Genomic DNA, 15,426 nt, shown 5'->3' with positions numbered 1-15,426 from the left:
AACAATACAGAATGATAATTCCTATGTAAAGAAACATTGCTCTCTTTTGATTCCCATTGCTCCTAAACAATGTACCATGTGAACAGTGATTGTGTGGATGCTAGTAACCATTCTTTAGTTTGTATCTAGGTAAGGGTCATTTTGACCCACTTCCCCCTCTGTCCATGATCTCATGATGTTAATGTGTAATTTCGAATCATAGCAACAGACACTTATGATTAATGTGATTTTTGGTGTAAGAACCCCTACAACCCTGTGGTCAGGACTGTTCTCCCAATAGCCATTTTTTGGGGCATTGTGTGAGACAGTCAGCTGGCTGGCTTAATAAAGACTCTCAAATTTGGACTTCTCAGTGGTGATCGGTCTGTTCTTAAGTTGCGCCCCATAACAGAAATATGTCCATTTTAAAAATAAATTGTGGGGCTGGGATTGTGGCTGAGTGGTAGAGTGCTGGCCTAGGATGTGTGAGGTCCTGGGTTTGATCCTCGGCACCACATAAGAATAAAATAAAAGTATTACGTCCACCTACAACCAAAACAAAACAAAAAGTTCCACTGGCAGAGCAGCAAAGGTTATATTCAAATCATAAAGAGAACCACTGTTATCTTTTTTTTCCCACCAAAGATGTGTGTACCTCTTTTCTCATCATCTCTCTAGTGTATATACATTTGCCAACTTGACAGAAGGAAAAAAACATTTCAGTATAGTTTAAATTTATCTTAGAATAATGAGAGTTGAAAGTTTTTTTAACATTTTAATCCTTTTTCCCCTTTTTTGCAGTACTGGGGATTTAACCTAGTGGTGCTCTACAACTGAGGTACCTCTCCAGCCCTTTTTATTTTCATTTTGAGACAGTGTTTCTCTACAGTGGCCTTGAACTTGAGATCCTCCTGCCTCAGCCTCCCAAATTGCTGGGATTACAGGCCTGAAACCAGGCCTAGCCTCTTGATATTTGTTTCCTGTTAATGTTCTTTGCCTGTTACAAAATTGTATTAGTCCAATTTTAGAATTTGTGCTGCTAAACAAGTTTTGAAAAATTTTAAGTAGGTTTATGGGCTTCTCCACAGACATGAAGAATCAGAAGTACCCATAGTTGGGATCCATAATTTATATATATATATATATATTTTTTTTTTTTTTTTTTTTTTTCCCTTTCTATTTCTTTTAATCAGTACCTGGGATTGAACTCATGTGTGCTTAACCATTGAACCTCAGCTACCACCCCTTTTTATTTTTTGAGACAGGGTCAAGCTTAGTTGCTTAGGGATTTGCTAAATTGCTGAGGCTGGCTTTGAACTTGCCATCCTCCTGCCTCAGCCTCCTAAACCACTGGGATTACAGGCGTGTGCCACCATGCCATATTTTTTTTTTGTCTTTTATACACATTTTTACTAAATAATTTAGGGCCTCACCAAGTTGCTGAGGCAGGCCTTGAACTTGGAATCCTCCAGCCTCAGCATCCGGAGTTGATGGGATTATAGGCATGTATCACTGGCCAGGTCCTTTTATTTTCTTATCTGAGACAAACTCTAGCTAAATTGCCCAGGCTGGCCTCCAATTTGGGATCCTTCAGCCTTTGGTCACCTAAGTGGCTGGGATTATAGGTGTAAGCCACCTCACCTGGATGCTGCTGTAAATATTTAGAGCAATCAATTTGTTTTGGCAATATAGGTTAATGATAGATCAGAGATTTCTAAATCTGGGTAGCTTTTTAGAAATATAAAATCACTAAATTCTGACATGGTGTGGCATGCCTGTAATCCCAAAAAGGGCTGGGAATGTACCTTGGTGTTAGAGGGCACTTGGATTTAATCCCTAGTACTACAAAAAAGAAAATTATATATATATATATATATATATATATATATATTCTACAGTGATTTGAGGTTATATTACTACTAAGTTAAGCAGCTACAACATGTGTATTAAAATAGTGATGTAAGCATTATACTTATAGAACTCAATGTTAACTTCAGAGGGATGATATAACTGGTTTAGGTTTTAAAAAAATAATTAGACCCTGAATTTAAGAGTTTTCTCAAACATGAAGCGGAGGCAGCAGTTCATTATCAGGAATAATGAATTAGGGAAACTAGAAACTGATTGAAATAAAACATTGCAAATCAGCAAGGGAGTATGGGTGGCCCTTATTAAAAGGGAATTAAGCTGGGAGTGGTGGCGCACGACTGTAATCCCAGCGACTAGGAAGGCTGAGGCAGGACTGTAAATTCAAAGCCAGCCTCAGCAATTGAGGGAGGTCCTAAGCAATTTAAGACCCTGTCTCTAAATAAAATGCAAAAAAGGGCTGGAGATGTGGCTCAGTGGTTAAGTGGTTTACCTGGGTTCAATCCCTGGTACAACCTCCCCTCCCCGTAGCGATATGGGAAGGGAATTGGTACTAGAAAACTTAGGCCAATGAACCAAATAAACCCCATCACAAACCTTCCACTGCAAAACAAAACAATATGAAAGAAGCATAAAGTTCAGGCCCTAGGCGGGAAGACAAGCGGGGCGGGGTCAGGCACAGAGGGGCGGGGCTAGCCACACAGCGGAGGAGGACCGCGCGCTGTTCGTCCCTCCCCGTGACGTCACAGGCTGGCCCCGCCCCCGATGCCCAAGACTCCCCGATACCACCGCTGCTCGCTTGCGCCCCGGAAGCTGCCCCTTCTCGGGGGTCACGATGGGCAGCAAAATGGCGTCTGCCAGCAGAGTCGTTCAGGTAAAGAGATTCGATAGTTTTTTTCTCACGTTGGGCAGAGATGGTGCAGATGTGGCAATGGCGCCAGGGAGGAAAGGCGGTGGCACAGGATGCGTGCTGACCGCGGCCCTTAATAGGGGCATGGCTGCGCCCGGGGTATGAGAATGGGACCTTAAGCCCGCTGCGTCGGGCAGTTAAGCCAGGGTCCGGAGCCGAGGGTTCGAGCCTGGCAGTGGGAGAGTGACATCTCCGCAGATAGGTACGTACTGGTCTGGGGTCCCTGGACTCCTCCGCCAGGTCCTCCTTGGTCTTAGTCTGCGGCGTAGGCTGCCCTCATAGCCTGGCCAATCGCCGTCTAGTATTTTCTGTGATGTCTCCAATCGGCCAATCCGGAGTAAGGCGGTAGCCGAGCGTTAAAGGAAGCGAACGCCGGATCTGACCCCGCGTCCCTTCAAGGTCTTGGGAATGTCGGGATAACTGACTCCTACAGCCCGGGTCTCTCCTGGGGCAGATTCGACCCAACTTCTTCAGGCATTTGTCTACAGGCTGAAAATGGGGGGAATACAAAAATATTTTCCTTGACTTTATTACAAGTATATGTTTCAGTGTTGATTTCTCGAACCTTTTCCCCCTGTGTTTGGATAGGCAGCTCAAGTAACATTGTTAATCCACCTATGACCTACTAACTCTTGACACATTTTCCTTTGCTTCTCCACCTTAAATAGGAGAGGTAAATTTGGTATGTAAATGGGCACGACCTTTCGTAAATTGGTTTATATGGTCTCTTTTCCAACCCTGTAAGCATGCTATAATGATTAGCTTTTGCCTTTGATATGCAAAAGGAGAGGTGCATTCTCCTTTATACTAGTACATATCTTTTTTTTAAATTTATTTTTATTGTACACAAATAGGATACATACTGTTTCTTTGTAGTGTTTGATTCATTCTGTTATTTTTTTCCTTTCCCCCGCCACCCCACCCCTCTCACCCCTCTAGTACATCTCTCTTTTTTTTTTTTTTTTCTCGATACTGGGGATCGAACTCAGGGCCTTGTGCTTGGGAGGCAAGCACTCTACCAGCTGAGCTATCTCCCCAGCCCTATGATTTTTCTTGTGTGTAGTGCCAGGTATTGAACCCAGGGCCTTGTGCTTCCAAGGGAAGCACTCTACCAACTAAGCTATATCCCCAGCCTACTCTAGTACATCTCTTAAAAGACCTTTTCCTGAAGTTCCCAGTGTTGCCTGAATGATAATTCTAGATTCTAGTCTTTGGTTCCATTTCAATGAACGATGCTCACTTATTCATTCAGTGGGTAGTTACTGAGCATTAACTAAAGGTTCTGTACAGACAGAACATCTGACAAAGATCTGGTATTCTTACTACATAACCATAAATATCAATAATATATACGTAACCCAATTTAAAATGGGCAAAGGAATTAATACCGCATAATAAAACACCCAAATGAGCAATAAACATGTGTAAGGTGCTCAGTAATCCATTCTTGCCAGAAAAAAATACATCCATCAAAATGGCTTAAATTTATTTTTTCATTGCTAGTGTGCTAGTGATTGAACGCAGGACCTCGTGTATGCTAAGCATTGCTCTTGTCTTTGAACTACTCCGATAGCCCTTGTAACTAAAGTTTAAGACTGACAATACCAGATGGTGATGTGAATAGAAAGTACTAAAACCCTCATACATTGCTGGTGGATGTATAAATGGTACAGCCACAATGAAAAAATGCCAGTCTCTAATAAACATTTCTCTGTGAGTCAGCAAATCCACTTAGATTTATTGCCCAAGAGAAGTGAATGTATGTACCAACAAAAAGACTTGTATGGACTGTAGCTCAGTGTTAGAGCACTTGCCTAGCATGTGTGAGGCCCTGGGTTCAGTCCCCAATACTGCAGACAAAAAACAAGAAAACATAAAATGTTGATAGAAAATGGTTAATAGGTTTATTTATATTAGAGCCCAAATCGGAAACAATCACATGATATGATGGAAAATCCTGCGTATGCTAATCTGCTGTAATTATAACAAACTTTAGTTTTAGAAGTTCTAGTCCTTGATTTATTGGGACTGAAATAACATCTTGCATATGTAAAATATAATATCAAAACCAAGGGGGCTGGAGTTGTCACCTGGCATGTGTGAGGCCCTGGGTTCAATACTCAGCACCACATAAAATAAATAAAACAAAAATGATTCACTGACAACTAAAAATATATTTAAAAAAAACAAAACAGGAAACTGACATCAATACAGTCCACATAGGTTATTTAATCAGATTTGCAGGCATTCATTCATTTGTGCCCTTGAGTAATTTTGGTTTCATTTTTTACATTAAAATATTAGATGCATTTTATTTATTTACTCATTCAAATAAAACATTTAATTTGAAGGACTAGTTGTGCTTATTGGGGGAAAAAACCTCTTTATCTGTAATAGCTAGAGAGAACTAGAGACTTGAGCTTCATTCCCTAGGAGGAAACAATGCTAGAGAAAATAGTCAAATGAGAAGTTTTAAAATCAGCTTTTGGAGTGGGGAAAGCTGTTTAGAGAGGAGTGATGTTTGAGCTTTTTAAGGGATTATAGTGGTTGTAATGATAGACATGAAAGTGGAATGGGGGAGAGATTTCCTGGGAAAGGATATAAGCTTCAGATGGAATGGGCATGATAAATTAGGGAAATGAGACATATTTGAGAATATATGGAATGATAGGTACATCAGACAGTGGCTGGGAATGAGACTGAGGTAAGGAGAGGCCAGTTTGTGATGGCCCTTGTGAGTGCTATGTAAGAATTTGAACTTTTGGACTGGGGCTGTACCTCAGTGGTGGAGTGCTTACCTAGCGCATGTGAGACACTGGCTGCGATCCTCAGCACCACGTAAAAATAAATAAATAGGACTGGGAATATAGCTTAGTAGGTAGAGTGCTTGCCTTGCATGCACAAGGCCCTGGGTTCAATCCCCAGCACCACCAAAAAATAAAATAATAAAGTATTGTGTCTACATACAATCAAAAATATTTTTTTAAAAAAGAGTTTGAACTTTATCTTGAAAAAATGAGAAACATTTTTCAAACTTAAACTAGGGGAATGACAGTAAATAGAATATTTAAAGAATCTTAGCTATTCAAGGAGAAAAATTGTTACTAGAGAGACAGGTATTTTAACATGGCAGGTGAAAATGCTTTTATTCTAAGAAAACACATTCCAGCATTTTCTCAGCAGTAGAATTATGTTGGTGAATTTTCAGTCCAGCCTCAATACTGTATTTACCTCTGTACTCATATAAAATACATAATGTGTAGTATATATATGTACAAATATATTGCAGATAAACACACCTCAGTCTCATTAGTTACATAACAATTTACGTATTACATTAGTTGAAGAAATAGTACTCTGTTCATTAGATTCTTTGTATTGTATATTCAGAAAATTTCATATTGATAGGATCATTTGTGGTCCTCTATAGCACGATCTGTAATTTTAGGTATGAAAATACCTGTTAGAAAAAGATTATTCTAAAAATAAGTATTTTGAGAGGTAAAGGAAAGAGACAAAGCTATCGAACACTTTAATCTGTTGTATGTGGATTTGGAGGTTACAGACAGTATTTTCTCCTTTGTGCTTTTCTTCATTTTTCCCAAAATTTTTATACAGAGTGTGTGTTACTTTATAGTTAGAACAGGTATTTTTTAAACGAGTTAGTTGTCAATACAATTGCTTTTTATCCTATTTTAAACCATTAGATACTAACATAGTAGGAAAACCACACTTGATACAGATTAGGAAACTTCCGATTCTTTTCTTACTAATCTATAAGTCATGCCAACACAAAATCCATAACATCCTCTTCATTGGGTGATTTTGAGGTTGGTTGTTAGTACATTAAAAAAATCTTGTACTACGCACAGTGGCACATGCCTGTAATCCCAGCAACTTTGGGAGGCTGAAGAAGGAGGATTGCAAGTTCAAAACCAGCCTCAGCTTAGCAAGGTCTCACTTAGTGAGACCCTGTCTCATAGTATAAAATAAAAAGGAATTGGAGGCTGGGGCTGTAGCTCGGTGGCAGAGCACTTGCCTAAATAACTTGTGTGATGCACTGGGTTCTATCCTTAGCACCACATAAAAATATACAAATAAAATAAAGACATTCTGTCCATCTACAACTACAAAAAAATTTCTAAAAAAATGGAATGGGATGTAGTTTAGTGATAAAGTGCATATAAGTTTAATCCCCAGTACCAAAACAAGGAAAAAAAAAAAAAAAAAAACCCAAAACTTGTGATGGCTGGGCATCCCAGTGACACATCTATAATTCCAGCTACTCTAGAAGATGAGGCAGGAGGACAGAATTTTGAGGCCAGCTTGTGTAATTTAGTTGGATCCTGTCTCAAAGTTGAAAAAAATCAGTGGGATGTAACTCAGTGGTAGAAAGCTTGCCTAGCTATGTAGGAGGCCCTGTTCAATTCCTATTAGTGAAAAAATAGAGTTTTGTTATGTATAAAGTACAAAATTATGAATAACAGATAAAATAATAATTCATAGGTCAGTTCCTTGGTTTGGGAAGAGTATAATTTAAAGATGCTGTCAAGTAGTAATTTATTTTAACAAAGGTATCTATTAGGATTAATAGTAGATCATTGCTTTAATGATTAACAATGTTTTTTTTTTTCATGCATTTTATTTTTCCTTTAGGTAGTCAAGCCACATACTCCATTAATAAGATTCCCAGACAGAAGAGACAATCCTAAACTCAGTGGTAAGTGATATTCTGTTTAGATTTTTTTTTTTAATGTATGTATGCATGTTCTATTTTAAGTATTCTTTTTTTTTTAGTTGTCGATGGACTTTTATTTAATTTATTTATATGCAGTGCTGAGAATCGATCCCAGTGTTCACACAGTAGGCAAGTGCTCTACCACTGAGTTATAACCCCAGTCCTGTAGGCATTATTTTTTCTTTTCTTTCTTTTTTTTTTTTTTTTTTTTTGTACCAGGGATTGTACACTGGAACACTAATACCAGGGATTGAACACAGGAATGTTTAACCACTGAGCAACCTCCCCAGCCCATTTTTTATATTTATTTTGAGATAGGATCTTGCTAAGTTCCTTAGGACTTCACTAAGTTGCTAAGGCCTGCTTTGAACTTGTGAGCCTCCTTCCTCAGCCTACCAAGCCACTGGGATTACAGGCGTACACCACCATGCTCAGCTATAAGCATTATTTCTTATTATTTATTTATTTATTTATTCATTCATTCATTCATTCATTCATTTTTTGGTAATGGGGATTGAACCCAGAGGCAATTTACCACAGCCTTATATCCCTAGTCCTTTTTATTTATTTATTTTGTTTTAGCTGTGAGTGATAGAAAACTTCATCTCAGCAGTAGTTTATTTTATTTTTTCTCTTTCCACATATTTTACTGGTACATTATAGTTGCATATAATGGTGGGATTTGTGGTTACACATTTTTACGTACACACCATTTAACAATATAATTGGACTAATATTGCTCCTCAGCACTTCTCTCATCTGTCTCCCACAGTCCTTTTTATTTTGAAACAGGGTCTTGCTAATTGACTGAGGAATTCACTAAATTGCTGAGGGTGGCCTCAAACTTGCAGTCTTCCTGCCTCAGCTTCCCAGGTCTCTGGGATTATAGCATGTACTCCTGAAATACTGCTGACCTGGCAGTATTTCTCATTTTATAATCAGTTAGACTATTGTAGCTTAGGTCAAATTGGTACTCTAGGTAGCATGCAAGTAGAAATGAACTTTATATTATCTCCATTTTAAAAGGTAGTAACTCAGCTGGCTGTGGTAGCACCCACCTGTAATCTCAGTGATTCTGAAGACTGAAGCAGAAGAGCAAGTTCAAGCTCAGCAATTTAGTGAGACCTGTCACAAAAAAAAAGGTACTGGGCATGTATCTCAGTGGTAGAGTGCCCCTGGGTCAAATTCCCAGTACCACACATAAAAAACGTAGTGACTATTCAATATGGGATGTCTTTGGTTTTTTTTTTTTTTTGGTAGTTGTAGATGGACATCATGCCTTTATTTGTTTATTATTTTGTGGTGCTAAGGATTGAACCCAGTGCTTCACACATGTTAGGCAAGTGTTCTGCCAGAACCACAGCCCCAGCCCTGAATTTTTAATGATACACATTGAGTAGCTTTCTTTTTTTTTTTTTTTTTTTTTTTTTTGGATACTGGGAACTGAACCCAGGGGCAATTTATCATTGAACTATATCCCCAGCCTTTTTAAAAAAAATTAGTTATTTTTAATTTTTAAAAATTTTTTTGGTACTGGGAATTGAACCCAGGGGCACTTAACCACTGAGCCACATCTCCAGCCTTTTGTATTTTCTTTAGAGACACAGGGGCTTGCCAAGTTGCTTAGGGCCTCACTAAATTGCTGAAGCTGGCTTTGAACTTGGAATACTTCTGCCTCAGCCTCCTGAGTTGCTGGAATTATAGGCGGGTACCACTGCACCCAGCTTATTTTTATTTTTTATGTTCAGACAGGGTCCCATTAAGTTATTAAGAGTTATTAAGAACTGGCCTCAAACTGTGATCTTCCTGTCTTTAACTTCCCAAGTCCCTGGAATCACAGGTGTGTACCACTGCACCTTCTATCTTTTGTGTGATTCACCTAAGTTTTCATTTATAGAGATTATGAGGAATAGTAACCATTCTTACATTTATCTCCCAGCTAACCACCTTTACCTTTTTTTTTTTGAAGGGTACTGGGGATTGAACCCAGGGCCTCGTGCTTGTCAGACAAGCACTCTACCAACTGAGCTATCTCCCCATCCCTCACCTTTACTTTCATTTTCTCCCTTACCTATTCATTCAATCAGTAACTGTTTCTTGTATTGCCTGAGTCCTTAGCAATTACTGATATAAAATAGCTAACTTATAAATTAGAGAAGATTCTGAAAGTCTTCTGTTTTTTATTTTGCCATATTCTGTGTGTCTCTCTTGATACTTGATTTTTAATTTCAGAAGAATTTTAACAGATCTTATAGGGATTTTAAAATTTAACTAGTTGAAAAATTAATATTTTGAAAAAAACTATTCTCATTTACTAACTTTGTTATTCCACATTATATTATCTGTAGGACAGGGATTGTGGCTCAGTGGTAGGGCACTTGCCATGTGTGAGGCACTGGGTTTGATCCTCAGCACCCTATAAAAATAAATAAATAAAATAAAGGTATTGGGGCTGGGGATATAGCCCAGTTGGTAGAGTGCTTGTCTCACAAGCACAGGCCCTGGGTTTAATCCCCAGCACTGCAAAATGAATAAATAAATAAATAAATAAATAAATAAATAAAATAAAGGTATTGTGTTCATCTATAATTAAAAAGTATTAAAAAAATATAACCTGTATATGTGTGTGTGTGTGGTGTGTGTGTGTGTGTGTGTGTGTGTGTGTGTGTGTATATATATATATATATATATATATATATATTTAACCTGTAAACTCCACCATGTATAACCTATAAGGGGTTATGTAACTAAAACTTAAGTAGTGTAAGTTACCCACAATGGGGTGTATGCTACTATCAAGAAATTGTATTATTTTACGAACTTCATGTTCATTTTAGTAATCCACTTACTTAAAACTACCTCTTTGCTAGGCAAAATGGCACACGCCACCAGCCTCCACTTTGGGAGGCTCTCGCCAGAGATTGAGCCCAGTAGTTTGAGGCCAACCTATTTAGTAATGTCGTGAGACCCCCTCACAAAAACAAAACAAAACATAAAATAAAAAAGGGTTGGGACTGTAGCTAAGAGGTAAATCACTTGCCCAGCATGTACAACTCCCTGGGTTCTATCCCAGCTCTGAAAACAAAACCAAAAAATACCTCCTTATATCTTCTGAAAAGAATGTTATAAAATTATATATAGCCAATTGAGTAATTCTGTCTCTTAGAATTATATTTCAAGAATTGTTTGAAGAATGACCTGATTTCAAGAATGAATTGATTATTCAGTAGTAGGTAACTCAAAATAATACATTGCAACACTTGGATAATTTCTCTAATTAGGTCTGTGTCTTTCACATTTCAGTAACAGAAGCTTTGAGATCAGCGGGGCTGCCATCTCACTCACCTGTAATTTCACAGCATTCTAAGGGGAGTAAATCACCAGATTTGTTGATGCATCAGGGTCCACCAGACACTGCAGAAATAATAAAAACATTACCTCAGAAATACAGAAGGAAACCTGTATCTCAAGAAGAAATGGAATTTATCCAAGTACGTTGTTGCTCTATCGTAAGACTGTGCAAAACACTATTAACGTTTTGGCTTTGGAATTTCATTTGTTGATTTCTATGCTCTTCTCATTGCCTTGCCGAGTGTGTCATGACTAAGACAGATGGGGATATAGGGCAGACTGTAAAAACAAACCATCTTTGGAGCCCTCAGTAAATCTGCAGGGGATGTCACTGATAAAAACCACATGAATAAAAGCTTTTTGAGGTCCTCAATAATTCTTTAGAGAAGAGCTTCTTAAGGCAACAAATGTGGGGACAATTGATATAGGTCGAACTTGAATCCCTTCCAGATCTGAAATTATACTTATAAACAAGGAACATGAGGGCTCAGAGCTATGTAAAACCTAAAATCTGTTTAAAATTGTGTAAGTTTGAATAGTAGCCATGAAAACATTTCCTGTCAAGTTAACATCTAACCTAACCTTATTGTTTTATTGTTTTCAGCGTGGAGGTCCAGAATAAGCATTGTGGCTGCTGTTTGTCATCAGACAAAAGAATTGTCTTTACAATAAAGGACTTCCAAGACAAATGAAAAATTGTATATTAACGTTAATAAATATTCTGCAAAAAATGAAGTACAGAAAATTTAAATGGATATTTTTAACTCCTAATTTATGTATCTTGGTCAGCTTCTCTACAAGCTTACCTATTGTTTATATACATTATACTTATTAAAGTATACATTTTGAAATGTTAGCCTATTAATTTGCTCTTGATTATCAAGTATTACCAGTAATGAACTATTAAAAGCACACAGTATTTCCCATGATTTCATTTTTCTTTCTGTTTCTGTTTAGACATGGAAAGAATTTATCATGCAGAATTACTGAAATGAGAATCAGTGAAATAATATCTCCATTATGTATTCTTAATTCTCCAACTTCAACTTTTTTTAATTCACAGGGTTACTGGAGTATAATTAGCTTAATAAGCATATCCTACTCTAAATGGAGTCAAGATAAAACTGGGATTAAGACTAGGGAGATTAGTGAGGCACTAAGCAATTTAGTGAAACCCTGTCTCAAAATTTTAAAAAAGTGTGTGTTAGGAGGCTGGAAATGTAGCTCAATGGTAAACAGCCCCTTGTCTTCAGTACCAAAAATAAATAAATAAATAAATTCCAAAAACCAGATGAGGGAGATAATGTACAAGATTAATTATAACATATTCAGACAAAAAATATTCAAGAGTGCAAGATACAAAATAAGATATAAAGATGAAAATAGCATAGGAATAAATATTTCACTAAAAATTGCAATTATTTTGGCTGAAATGTTAGGGAAGTCTTATTCTTTGATTTATTTTACTCTTTTGGTTGTGATCATGTGTGTAAACTCTGACAACCATTAACTTTTTCCAAACTTAATGTCTGAAAGACTCATGAAATTAACCTAAATATTTACCTTATTAAGGCAATCTGTGAAGCACTAATGGGCGTCTTCCTGTGTCAAAGGTATGTACATTGTGAAAGTAAAGCCTTGCAGAACTAAATCAATCTCTTCCATGCCTGTAACAATTTTAGGAATGCTTTAAAGATGTCATTTTTAATAGCAAGGTGGGCTTATGAGCAATAGTGGCATTATTGAGTATATTTCTAATTTTTGTCCAACTGCCTATGGGTTAATCCTATTTTTTTATTAACATATTTTTTTATTTTTACAGATACAGTTTGATTCATTGTAGGCAAATGGGGTACAACTTTTCATTTCTGTGATTGTACACATACATATTCACACTTTCATGTATTCATACATATATATAGGGTAATACTATTTCATTCTACTGTTTTTCCATTCCCACCCCCTTGCACCCCTTTTTCTTCTACACCATCCAAAGTTCCTTCATTCTTCTCTTCCCCACACTGTCCCCCATCGTTATATATTGTCATGCACTTATCAGAGAAAACATTTGGCCTTTGGTTTTTTGGACTTGGCCTGTTTCACTTAGCATTTTTTCATATATTTTCCAGCTTTATTCATTTACCAGAAAATGCCATAATTTTACTATTCTCTATGGCTGAGTAATATTCCATTGTGTATATATGCCACATTTTCTTTATCCATTCATCAATTGAAGGGCATCTAGTTTGGTTCCACAATCTAGCTATTGTGAATTGAGCTGCTATGAACATTGATGTGGCTATGTTACTGTAGTATGCTGATTTTAAGTCCTTTGGGTATAAACTGAGGAGTGGGATAGCTGGGTCAAATGGTGGGTCCATTCCAAGCTTTCTGAGGAATCTCCATACTGCTTTCCAGAGTGGCTGTACCAATTTGCAACTCCACCAACGATGTATGAGTGTGCCTTTTTCCCCACATCCATGCCAACACTTAATATTGCTTATGTTCTTGATGATAGCCATTCCAATTGGAGTTAGATGAAATCTAACTGGTTTTAATTTGCTTTTCTCTAATTACCAGGGATGATGAGCACTTTTTCATATATTTGCTGATCACCTGTATATCTTCTTCTGTGAAGTGTCTGCCCATTTCCTTAGCCCATTTATTGATTGGGTTCTTTGTATTTGGGGTGTAAAGTTTTTAAAATTCTTTATAAACTTTGGAGATGAGTGCTGTGTCTGAAGTGTGTGTGGAAAAGAGTTTTTTCCCACTCTGTAGGTTCTCTTCACATTATTGTTTCTTGTGCTGAGAAAAAACTTTTTAGTTTGAATCTATCCCATTTATTGATTCTTGCTTTTATTTCTTGCGCTATGGGGGTCTTGTTAAAGAAGTCTGGTCCTAAACCAACATGATGAGATTCGGGCCTACTTTTTCTTCAATTTGCTGAGGGGTCTCAGGTCTAATTCCTACATCCTTGATCCATTTTGAGTTGAGTTTTGTATAGGGTGAGAGACTGGGGTTTAGTTTCATTTTACTGCATATGGATTTCCAGTTTTCCCAGCACCATTTGTTGAAGAGACTATCTTTTCTCCATTGTAAGTTTTTGGCACCCTTGTCTAGTATGAGGTTACTGTACTTATGTGGGTATGTGTCCATGTCTTCTATCCTGTACCATTGATCTACCTGTCTATTTTGGTGCCAGTACCATGCCGTTATGTTACTATTGCCCTATAGTAGAGTTTAAGGTCTGGTATAGTGATACCTCCTGCATCACTCTTCCTGCCCAGGATTGCTTTGGCTATTTTGGGTCTTTTGTTCTTTCAGATGAATTTCATGATTGCTTTATCTGTTTCTGTGAGAAATGTCATAGGGATTTTAAGTGGAATTGCGTTAAATCTGTATAGTGCCTTTGGAAGTATGTCCTTTATGATAATATTAATTCTGCCTGTCCAAGAACATGGGAGATCTTTCCATCTTCTAAGGTCTTCCTCAATTTCTTTCTTCAATGTTTTGTAGTTTTCATTGTAGAGATTTTTCACCTCTTTGGTTAGATTGATTCCCAAGTATTTTATTTTATTTTTTGGAGGCTATTGCAAATGGAGTTGTTTTCCTCATTTCCCTTTCAGATGTTTCATTGCTTATATATAAAAATGCTTTAGATTTATGTGTGTTGATTTTATAACCTGCTATTTTGCTGAATTCATTTATGAGGTCTAGAAGTTTTCTGGAGGAGTTTTTTGGATCCTTTAAACAGAGAATCATGTCATCAGCAAATAGTGACAGCTTGAGGTCCTCTTTTCCTATTTGTATCCGTTTAATTTCCTTAGACTGTCTAATTGCTCTGGCTAGTATTTCAAGGATGATGTTGAATAGAAGTGGTGAAAGAGGGCATCCCTGTCTTGTTCCCATTTTTAAAGGGAATGCTTTCAGTTTTTCTCCATTAAGAATGATGTTGGAGCTGGGGAGATAGCTCAGTCAGTAGAGTGCTTGCCTTGTAAGCAAAGAATGATGTTGGCCGTGGGCTTAGCATTAATAGCCTTTACAATGTTCAGGTATGTTCCTACTATCCCTATTTTTTCTAGTGTTTTGACCATGAAGGGGTGTTGTATTTTGTCAGACGCTTTTTCTGTGTCAATTGAAATAACCATATGGTTCTTATCCTTAAATCTGTTGACATGATGGATTATGTTTATTGATTTACGGATGTTAAACCATCCTTGCATTCCAGGGATGAACCCCACTTGATCGTGATGCACAATTTTCTTAATATGTTTTTTGATACGGTTTTCCAGTATTTTGTTAAGGATCTTTGCATCTATATTCATCAAGGATATTGGTCTAAAAGTTTCTTTCCTTGATATGTCTTTTCCTGGTTTGAATATGAGGGTGATATTAGCTTCATAGAATGAGTTCAGTAGGGTACCCTCTTTTTCTATTTCCTGGAATACTTTGAGAAGTGTTGGAATGAGTTCTTCTTTGAAGGTCTTGTAGCACTCGGCTGAGAATCCGTTTGGTCCTGGGCTTTTCTTGGTAGGTTTTTGATGGTTTCTTCTATTTCATTGCTTGATATTGATCTGTTTAA

At 37.3% G+C, this 15,426-nt stretch overlaps 1 protein-coding gene across 1 annotated transcript; it reads left to right on the top strand.

Moving 5' to 3' along the window:
* The first annotated feature begins 2,568 nt into the window (after nucleotides 1–2,568).
* On the top strand, nucleotides 2,569–11,768 carry KGD4 (alpha-ketoglutarate dehydrogenase subunit 4). The gene is made up of 4 exons (XM_079145253.1): nucleotides 2,569–2,719; nucleotides 7,412–7,475; nucleotides 10,797–10,984; nucleotides 11,449–11,768. Exons 1-4 carry the CDS (start codon nucleotides 2,681–2,683, stop codon nucleotides 11,464–11,466), a joined length of 309 nt encoding a protein of 102 aa, XP_079001379.1. The 5' UTR covers nucleotides 2,569–2,680; the 3' UTR covers nucleotides 11,467–11,768.
* Nucleotides 11,769–15,426: the final 3,658 nt, after the last annotated feature.

Source organism: Sciurus vulgaris (assembly GCF_902686455.1).
Source record: "Sciurus vulgaris genome assembly, chromosome: 6".
NCBI classification, from domain to species: domain Eukaryota; kingdom Metazoa; phylum Chordata; class Mammalia; order Rodentia; family Sciuridae; genus Sciurus; species Sciurus vulgaris.
The sequence above is the reverse complement of the archived record's forward strand: the minus strand, read 5'-3'. Positions and strand labels throughout refer to the sequence as shown.